The sequence below is a fragment of the Archocentrus centrarchus genome, chromosome 13, assembly GCF_007364275.1.
Source record: "Archocentrus centrarchus isolate MPI-CPG fArcCen1 chromosome 13, fArcCen1, whole genome shotgun sequence".
Classification (NCBI taxonomy): domain Eukaryota; kingdom Metazoa; phylum Chordata; class Actinopteri; order Cichliformes; family Cichlidae; genus Archocentrus; species Archocentrus centrarchus.
In genome coordinates, this window is record NC_044358.1 from 31,283,211 (window position 1) to 31,293,773 (window position 10,563).

Below are 10,563 nucleotides of genomic sequence, written 5' to 3' on the forward strand. Positions count from 1 at the left end.
TAACAGAGTTATGGTCAGATGTTTCCATCCACTCATCATGGGCATGACTGTCATGGTAATATTAGGCTTTTAATGACTTCTTTGATTCGTCCTTTTTTCATGGTGGAATGATTGTACAGCACACATCTTTAGTGACTTTCAAAAACAAGAATTGGGTGCACAAGGCTCAATCTTTGTCTTGTCTGACCGTAAAAAGTTTCTCCAGAAGGCATTTGGCTCATCCATGGGTCAGCTGGCTTCACTGGAGACAGCAAAGCTGGTGTTACAGCCGTTTCCAGTTCATGGCAGGCTTGAGCCTTGGTGGTTCCTGCACATCCTAACACAGTTCCTCTCATCTGAGAGGACAGTTTGGGTCTTCATCCAGACCTTGGCAAAGTGGTGACATACCTATATAATTTGTACTTACATACAATTGTTTAGACTGATGATCTTAGAGTCTGCAGTTGTTTAGAAGTGGCTCAAAAAGACCTTCCCAACTTGTAAATCTACAATTCTCCTTCTCAGATCTTCACTGAGTTCCTTGGACTTTCCCATTGTTCTGAGTATTGGTCAATCCAGTGACCAAACGAATCCTTTTTATGCTGGCAAAGGTAAACTGCCAGTTGTAGTCAATTATGATCACTAATGAGACATTAACAAGCCTTGGCCTTGTCAAGATAAAATACACTGTAGGACCTTCAGAACCACTTATTGAAGGATTTAAATTAGTGTATGTATATATATATATATATATATATGAGCTTGTGTGTATACTTTTGACCCCATGTGGATTAGAGGAAATCCAAAATAAATTCAAACTTGTGCACCCAATTCTTGTTTTTTAAAGTCATGAAAGATGTATGCTGTGCAATCATTCCACCCTGGGAAAAGAACAGTTCAAAGAAATCATTAAAAGCCCACATTTATCATGACAGTCATGCCCATGATGAGTGGATGCAAACTTCTGACCACAACTGTATGTGATTGTGTTTAGACTTGTGTACATGATATACCGTAAGCTTTGATGGGTCATGCGCCTTGGTCAGTTGAGATCAAAACTAAGTCATCCGATTATATCACATGATTTAAAAAAAAAAATGTTTCCTTGTGAACAACTGAGGATTTCAGCTCTGATCTCTTCAAACATTTTGGTAGTCTATACTTTTAATGTGAGTTGGAAAACAGTTTTCTTTCTTTTTTTTTTTTTTTTTTTTTGTCTTGCAGCGAAGCCTTACAAAGTTAAACTGAAATATTTTGGTATAGTATTTGAAGGTCAGAGGTTCCTTCTAAAAATTAAATGTCATATTGTAGAACTTAAGATGAGGTTTAGTGGTTTTGATGGTCTGTGGTTTTGTAGGAGACATAAGCACGGCGCACACTGTCATGACTTTGGTGGGATCATGATTAATAGTTGTAAGAAGGGGAAGTAAGGTTAGGGTCACAGACTATAGTGACAAATAGTCTTTCAGTAAAAAAACTGCATGCATTGTGTTCAATAGATGTGGATTTTCCAGAGTAGTGGTGTCTTTATATATGGATTGGTATGATGTTTCTTTCTTTTTTTTTAACCTTAATGTATGTACTGGCAAAATTGCAGCGTCAGATGTCTCAAAAATTAGTATAAAGAGAATTGTAGCTGTACTGAAATTCTCATTGATGTCTATATTCTGGCACATTTTATTTGTGTGAACCACATTTGTGAAATCCTAAAACGCAAAAACAATACCACTGTCACTAAAGTCAGTCATAATGCATGTATTTTTTTTCTTTGTACTTAAATTATTCTTTAATTTCATGTTTGCGGTAATGCCACTACTGCTGATATTACTGCATTACTTAAACAGCAAAACTGAAAACTGTAATTATCCACCTGCCAGTGAGTGAATGTCAGAGTTTTTTGGAAATGAGTTTAAAACGATGAAGAATCTGAACTGATGAAACAAAGCTGGTAACCTACCTTATAGTTCCTTATTAAGAGAACTGAAATGGAGCTGTGGCTGTTTTCAGGCTGGAAGTAAAGCTGTTAATGGAGAACTAACTTCAACAAGCAAATTATCAGAAGATCAAAATGTGTCAGCCAAAATACAAATAAAAGCAGTACTAAATCTTTGGCTTGTGTGATGATCAGAGATGTGATTTTAAAGGTTTGGCTGCAGAAGGTTTTCCGTTTTTTTTTTTTTAAAGCTGACCCCAGCAGTCTTGTGTTTGGGAATGGCTGTTCTAGAGGAAACTATATTTAGGCCTTTTCTGAGAATCAGAAAGGCTGGATTTATTTTGAGCATGACTGCTTTGTTTCCAGTGATTTTTATTTATTTATTTTTACTGTAAGAGTGCTGAATTTGTGCACAGTTGCTCAGTTGTTTGCTCAGAGAAAATAATTTAGGTTAATAAGGCTCTGTGAGGTAACGGTGGCATGTCAGAAGCTTTCAGTAATTAATAAAGCTGCTGCTGCTTTGCCACCTGTGTAAATGAGCTCTGCCTTCCTCTGTGTGGTGTGCTTCCCGCTGCTGTGACATGAAAGGAGACAGAAAACATATTTTGAGATTTGTATGCAAGTTGGTAATGCTGTGATACTAAAGGAGGCAAAGCTCCTGTGGGCTTCAGCACAGTTTAACCCCTGATTAATGTTCTTTAGAGACTGTCATTAATGTAAACACCCTCAGCTCAGTCACAGCTCCTTACAGGCTCTGTGTCTGTTATGTGCTCTTTGCAGGAACTCCCTCCATACTTCTGCAGGCTGGGTGTAACCTTTCAGCGAGGTGAGCGTCACATATCCATCACTGATTACTAGATGATTAGACATTACCACAAAGCTAATGTCTTTATTCGATAGGTGACACTAATCAGCACTTGAGTTTGTAACAGCTGGCAGCTCTTGTGCGAAAAATTGCTACTAAAATTACAAGTGCGCAGAACCCGACATCCTGTAATCTGAAGCTGATGGTGTTTTCAACCTGTCCTTGTCTGTGCAGAGTGCTTCTGCGAGGGAGGAGAGGACAAACGCATCCCTCTCCTCAGGGACGTTTTTGATGCATTTCCTAATACCCCTGTCAACATTGACATCAAGGTTAACAATGACACGCTTATCAAGAAGGTAGGGGTGTGTGTGTGTGTGCGCATCTGTATACTTGTATCCTCTTTTTATTTTTTCAGTTCTGTAACCCTTTGCAACAACTTTGCTAAATTTCCCAGAGCTGTAGCTCAGGTTTTAGTGATGACTTGTATGCCCTCAAAACCAGAGTCACCTCATTGTGCTGTTAGGTCCATAGGTTTTGGGGCAGTGACATCTTTGTTTTTTTTTTTTTGTAGATTTGTCACTATACACCACCACAGTGGATTTTAAATCAAACAGTCCAGATATAGCAGCTTTAATTTAAGGGCTTTTACAAAAACATTGTTGCATTAACTGCTGAGGGATTACCGTTTTTTATACCCATTCTCCTGTTTTCAGAGGTTGATTTGGACAGACTAGCATAATTTTAAATATAAAAATTGTTTTTAATACTTGGATGAAAATCAGCTGAGTGGCTCGGTCATTGAAGAATATCTCATTTCTTTGCAATTTCTTTGAGATCCTCTTGTGTTGCTTTTGCAGTTTGTTTTGGGTTATTATCTATTTGCACTGTGAATCACTGTCTGATCAGTTTTGCAGCATTTGGCTGAATCTGAGCAGAGAGTGTAGCCCCACACACTTCACAATTCATCTGTCTACTGCTCTCAGCAGTCACATCATCAGTAAACCCTGGTGACCTGGTTCCACTGGCAGCCATAACATTACACCGTGCTTGACAGATGATGCCAAGTCAAAGCATGTGTGGGTTCAACTACAGATCTTTTATCTGCTTAATCGATTGTGGAATAACGAGGATAACCTGGCCATGAAATTGTCCACGTACTTTTGAGCCTCTGAAAATCAGAAACTGTGTATAAAAATGGCTTTAATTCCTAACCAACTGATGCGTTACTTTTGTAAAACCCATTGAATTAAAGCTGAAAGTCTGCACTTCAGTCACATCTTAATAGTTTGATTTTAAAGTCCTCTATGGTGGTGTACAGAGGCCTTGTTAGTGAGACTCTGCTCTCCAAGTGTCCTTCTACTTACTTTACATCTTTTGGGACTGTGTTTTTCTCAGTAACCAAGTTTTAAAGATAAGCAGCAGACAGTGCAAACACACTTTTCATTCACTTTTCAATCCTTGCAGGTCTCTGAGCTGATCGTTAAGTATGACAGAGAACATCTGACTGTCTGGGGCAACTCCAGCAACCAGATTGTGAAAAAGTGTTACAGAGAGGTACTCTGGCTATTTCATAAGCTGTTTCACCTTACTGTAGTGAAATGTGTGTAGCTATTTAAATTATTTGTTATTATTAAAATCCAGAGTTTATTTTTTCACCCAGAATGGTGCTGTATTTTATGCTTACATTTTGCCTAGTCATTTCCAGAGGTGAATCTTAATTGGGAGTCCTTTTGAAAGGAAACACTTAATCATCATCATTATCACTGGTGAATAAAAAATATCACTTGGAACTGACTCTAAATCTCGGTTGGTGATTTTTACAGAACCCTCATATTCCAGTGCTGTTCAGCTTTCCCAGAGTATTGCAGCTGTTAGGCCTCTTCTACACCGGCCTCCTACCCTTTGTTCCAATCAAGGAGCAGTTCCTGGAGATCCCCATGCCTTCCATTATAACTAAGTAAGTACACAAATACAAATACAAGTAGTTTGACTGGCCACTTTGTTAGGTACACCTGTTTAAATACTTGTTAGTGCAAATGTCTAAACAGCCAAACACATTACACCAACTCAGTGGATTTAGGCATGTAGACATGGTCAAGATGACTTGCTGAAGTTCAAACCGAGCACCAGAATGGGGAACAAAGGTGATTTAAGTGACTTTGAACGTGGCGTGGCTGCTGGTGCTGTTAAAACCACGGTATGCAAAAAAAAAAAGGATGTGCAGCTGACAAATCTGCAGCAATGGTGTGATGCCATCATGTCAATATAGACCAAAATCTCTGAGAAATGTTTCCGGCACCTTGTTGAATCTATGCCACAAAGCATTAAAGCAGCTCTGAAGGCAAAAGTGGGTCCAACCCAGTACTAGCAAGGTGTACCTAATAAAATGGCCAGTGAGTGTAGTGTGAAATAAAAACTGCATATCACAAACTTTTGTAAATAGTTTTCAGGAAAGGGTTAGCTCTGTGTTACTGCTTCTTGTTGTAACATGAGTCACGTAAAATCTCTTCTAATGTTGTAGTTTATTAAGATACAAGAAATACAAAAGCAACACAAAGTTTTCCTGTTTTTAAGCCACTTACAAAACAGTCCCTACATGAAATAACAGGTTTTAGCGCATCACAACGTGATTACGTTTTTCTTTATAACCTAACTAATCTACAATTTAGTAAACAGGACTGATTAAAGTAATCTGTGCTGCAGTGTCAGAGGAAAATTAGATAACTGTACACACATACAATCAATAATTAATAGTCTAAAATCTGTAAGGCAGTTTAACCTTTAACCTTCTTGTGGACGTTATTTGTAAATGCTGTGATTTGATCTCTGTAGTTAAAACTGAAATGTTGTTGCTTTATTTGCCACAGTTTAAAGGTTCTTTATTGACCTTTATGATGATTAGTCTGAGTAAAAATTCCTGGAGCAAGGTCTTTTTACAGGGAAAGATCCTTCAGCACACAGACACATCTCATCAAACAGCAGAGGTAAAGCTTGGACAGAGACACACACGCGGCTAAAGTTTCATACTCTGTAATCTTTGACTGATGAACACCGCAGGATGTGGACTAAACCTTTGGGGAGTTTTCAGTAGCTGGGCATTGTATTTAAACGTTTTAGATAAAACGTGTAGACTTGTTTGAGAGGTTTAGATTCCATCTTTTTTTTTTGTTTTTTGTTTTTTTTTTGCATGATTTAATAAATTAAATTTTAAATTAGGGTTTAAAAACGTTTTCATAGTACCCGGCTCAGTTTCGCGCCCCTCACTGTGTCCTTTCTGTCTCTCTTATCTTTCTGAAGGAGGTTCTTTGAAAGATGAACTCACAAACTAGTTAAGTCATTAGAAGAAACATTTGCACAGCTTGGCCTTGTGAAGTGGTGTGCTTGTGGATCACGGGGATCAAAGTCAAAGAGCAGATTATGCTTTCCCAACATTCATTAAGGATTAACAGATTTTTTTTTAAATTGTAATTCTGAAGTGTTAAAGTCTTGCTTTAAGACACTCCAACCATAAATTGTGCTTTAAAAGTTATTGATTTTTTAAGAGGTGTTGTTTGGTTTGATTTCTCATGCATATTTTCCACTTTTACTTCCACTTTAGGTCATGATTTTCTTGATCTCAGAAGTTCCCTAAAAATGTGTTGAACTTGTTTCATTGTGCCATACTAGACAATGAACACACTAAATTCAGCTAAATGCTATTAATTTTCACTTCCAGTAGGCCATAACACAAAGGTGAAAGAGAACAGATTGGTCATAAAAAAAAAATGCATTTAATTATTTTACATTTCTGTGTGAATATTTTTCAGACTGGAAGATCCTAACAGGTTAACTAGAAGTCGGCGATTTATTGCCTGGCTGGCAGACACGTAAGTGACTCACTCTTCCAAAAATCCATCTTGTTATTGAGACTTAGCTGTGCGATCATGATGAATGCAAAGCCTTTACACTGTAAAGTTTACAGTCACACACCTAAACTTCCCTCTACTTTTGCTGCACTTGCACTGTCACCGAGCTGATGAGTATTTATTTTTTTTTTTCTCTTACAGTCTGCTGATGAGGAAGGCTCTTTTTGACCATTTAACTGCCCGGGGAATTCAGGTAAATCTGCAGTTCCTTTATTACCTTGGGAGGCAGTTAGATTCAGGTTCCTATGATGAACCATAGTTGTGATCAGTAAGGTCACATCTGTGGGGGTGTTTAGGGTGCTAAAATGGATGACTGGTTCATCCAGTCAGCAGCCAAGTATCTTTATATGCAGCAGCATTTTATGTGCAAAGTTTCATTACCCAATTGGCAGGATAAGTGGTTACACTGTTTGCTACATTTCAAAACTCCTCATATTGTATCCCCCCCCCCCCCCCCCCCCCCCCTTTACTGGAGTTTTGACCTCTTATGGTTCACCGGCCTCACTGGTTGAACTTAGGCCATTGTAGGTAGCCCTGGCTCTTATCCAAATAGGTTCCAGGAACAATTTCCTGGATCAGTTTGTTTGAAGGGATTGACATGGTTGTGCTTTGGTCCTGTGCAGAGCCTACACACAGCTTTACGTGGTGTACTGTCACCAGGGGGCAGTGTCACAAACAACCAGCAAGTCACAGAGAGGACTGGCTGATTGAGAGCATGCCCAGAGTGTGCAAAGCTGTAATGCCTGCGTTGAAGAATCTTAACACTTTTAAGTTCACTACATGATTCCTTATGTGTTCCTTCATAGTCTGGATGACTTCAGTGTTAATTTACAATATAGGAAAAAAAAAATAAAAATAAAAACATTGAGTGAGAGGGTGTATCCAAACTTTTGACTGGTACTGTATATTACCCAGTAGCCACCTCGCTATTAAGTCACTTTTGTGTTTCTACTATTTTTGCATTTTCCTGAAGCTCCACTCATGCGCTCATCAGCAGCACATTCAGTGGTGACATAGTTAAGAGCAATTATGTATACAGTACTGTTCAAAAGTCTTGATCCTCCCCTCATTTCTTTATACACTGTATTGCCAAAAGTATTCGTTCGTCTGTCTTCACACGCATATGAACTCATCCTTTGCAGCTATAACAGCTTTAACTCTTCCGAGAAGGCTTTCCACAAAGTTTAGGAGTGTGTTTATGGGAATTTTTGGCCATTCTTCCAGAAGCACATTTGTGAGCTCAGACAAGTTGGACGAGCTTGTTAGAATTGCACAAACGCTCATTTTTGCTTTTTTATGTATGTCTGCACATGTTTCAATAGCAAAATATAAAGAAATTGAGGGTGGCTCAAAACTTTTGCACAATGCTGTGTACAGTGTACAAAACTAAAGAACTGTGTGAAGCTTATTTTCCATTTACTGTCTTTAGTTCCAACGGTGTGTGAAAACTGGGTTTTCTAAAATGCTAATACTGAGCCTGTGTGTTTGTTGTAGTTACACTGTGGTTAAAAGCAGTTACTGGAAAGGTTCCTAGAAGATCAAATATAGACTACAGTGACCACAGAGAGAGTACAGAAGCATTCCTGTGTGACAACCTCCGTGCGCCTGTATTAACTGTACAAATCCTTCATCTGGTTTCAGGTCTACATTTGGGTGCTGAATGATGAGGAGGACTTCCAGAGGGCGTTTGATTTGGGGGCCACAGGAGTTATGACAGATTTTCCCACCAAGCTTAAAGACTTCATGGACAGGAACGGCCTTTCCAAAGCGGAGTGACCTGCCAAAATCTACCTCACCCCACCTCTCACCACTGATTATCCTTCAGGGCAACTGAACCTGCCAGACCACTACCACCCTCCACCCCCACCCCACATGCACCCACTTTTACTGCAGGCATTCCAGCACAGCTACGCACACACTGTGTTTTACAGTCTGTAGGGACTCTAACATGTTCTGTATCCAGCACAAGTATTAGGAACCAGTTGCTGTACATGCAGTGGTAGCACATACTCCTCTTTTTTTTTTATTGCTCGTACCAAACAGCGTGGTTCTATAGCCGACTGATATTGGCCCCGTCACAGAGACAGTATATTGCCATTGGCTTAAAGATTATTATTATTATTATTGCAGATAAAGGCTCTAGCTGCATTGTTTACAGTCTTCTCAACATTGTCTGGAGCACATGTAGCAGAGTAGCTCAGCAGATGGTGGTGCAGTCAAGTGAAGTCTTCACCATAAGTTGGTAAGTTGTTAGTAAAATACTCTGCTAGAAAGTTAATAAAGAATAACTCCATTATAACTCAAATATACTGCATGTATTTACAGTATTTTGTATTTCACCTAATATCACACACTTATTTAAAACCACTCTTTTTCTTAATGTTTTCTGTAAAGGTTTACTTACGCATACTTAAGCCTTTTTTGATGCATTTGAGTTACAGTTCGTAGTATTACTGCGTCATATTATGGCTAATGTGCAAACACCAGCAGATGCAGCTTGATGGTGTCATGTTAATTTTCAGCGTGTTTAATGTATGAGTATTTTTGCAGACTCACTGTCATTTGCCACAAGCAATAATTCTTGTCTAAGCAGTGGTGAGACATTTTTTTTTTTATGTGTGCTAAATGCTGCCAAACAAAAATTCTCTATTACATTAAATATTATTTTGAAAGACGAGCTGAGGGACAGTCATTTGAGCTGTAAAAACCACTGTGCTGTATGCTGTACTTCATGTTTATGTTGTTGGTTAGTTTCTAGAGTTTTCTTCTTTAATCAGATGAAATGATTGGGGCATAGATTGCCTGATTTATGAGAAGTTTTGCGCAAAATATGAAAATTATATCGGGTTTCTTTTAGTACTTTCTACTACCTGTGACAGTGCAATTGCAATCAGAATTAAACTTTATATGAGATGTGTGCATATTTAAAATATTTTATAGCCCAATATAGGCGCTGGATGCAGGATGATCACTTCACTGCACTCACTTAAAATTCAAATTATCGAAAGTAGATTTCGAGTTTGAAATATCCTTGGGATTATGATACCCAGTGGTATTCTCTAATCTAATGAATGTAGTTTGGGCTGAATGTACTGTATGTTGTTTAGGATTTTTATGATATTCAGTTTGTTGTGGGGCATTTTAAATTATTGATATCTGATATTTTACTTCTAACAAAAAATTCATCCAGATTTCTTTAAGAGACTTGATCTACCAAATATTCTGATTATATTACTCGTGGTGTTCTGAGTGTGCTTTTATTTTGCATGTTTAAAGCTGTCATGTGTGTTGAGCTGAACTTGTTTGGGTTCATCCTACGTGAATTATTACATTTGATTTACCGAGAGATTATTTTAAAAACTCTTTGTTAAAATCTTTATCAATAAACTGTATGTACAATCGTTATCAAAGTGGTATGTGTCGTTTCATAGCGTTGTATTATGTGGCAGTTTATTTGAGAAACTGACAGGAGGTGGCGCTGCAGACTAAAAGGACCTCAAGTTTTCCCTGTTAATGATGACAGACTTTTTTTGGATTAAAAAAATTTCTTACTCCTTTACAAAAACAGATAAGGCCTTCGCGCTGTTGTTCGGCCTTATGCGGTGTTATTGAACATTTACAGGAGAATTCAGTTTAAAAAAACAATGTTAGAATCTGAGGATTCATCGTTTCTATTCTTGACCAATAAGCACGGTGTTGCCATGCTTTATCTGTTCACTGATTGGCTGATAAGGCTGTCATTTATTCATCAAGGCTTAACGACTAGTGTTATTTTGGACCAAGAGTATCAACTCAAGATGGTTACCGGTTTCCCCGAGTTTGTGTTCAGAGGTTTTGGTGTTTGGACATTACTAGTTTTACTGCGGTTAAGTCAAAAATTTAGGTTTTACAGTAACCGTGATATTAGATTTAAAAAATATACCGTTGGATTTTTTTTCCCC

At 38.2% G+C, this 10,563-nt stretch overlaps 1 protein-coding gene across 1 annotated transcript in view; it reads left to right on the top strand.

Annotated features, from left to right (window-relative positions):
• The window catches only part of gdpd1 (glycerophosphodiester phosphodiesterase domain containing 1), a 15,620-nt gene extending 5,606 nt beyond the window's left edge, over positions 1-10,014 (top strand). The window contains exons 5-11 of the mRNA XM_030743490.1: positions 2,693-2,738; positions 2,952-3,073; positions 4,182-4,271; positions 4,541-4,674; positions 6,524-6,583; positions 6,764-6,815; positions 8,264-10,014. Of these exons, the coding sequence (XP_030599350.1) occupies positions 2,693-2,738; positions 2,952-3,073; positions 4,182-4,271; positions 4,541-4,674; positions 6,524-6,583; positions 6,764-6,815; positions 8,264-8,398 (639 nt within the window). The 3' untranslated portion in view covers positions 8,399-10,014. The remainder of the gene's footprint in view (positions 1-2,692; positions 2,739-2,951; positions 3,074-4,181; positions 4,272-4,540; positions 4,675-6,523; positions 6,584-6,763; positions 6,816-8,263) is intronic.
• Positions 10,015-10,563: the final 549 nt, after the last annotated feature.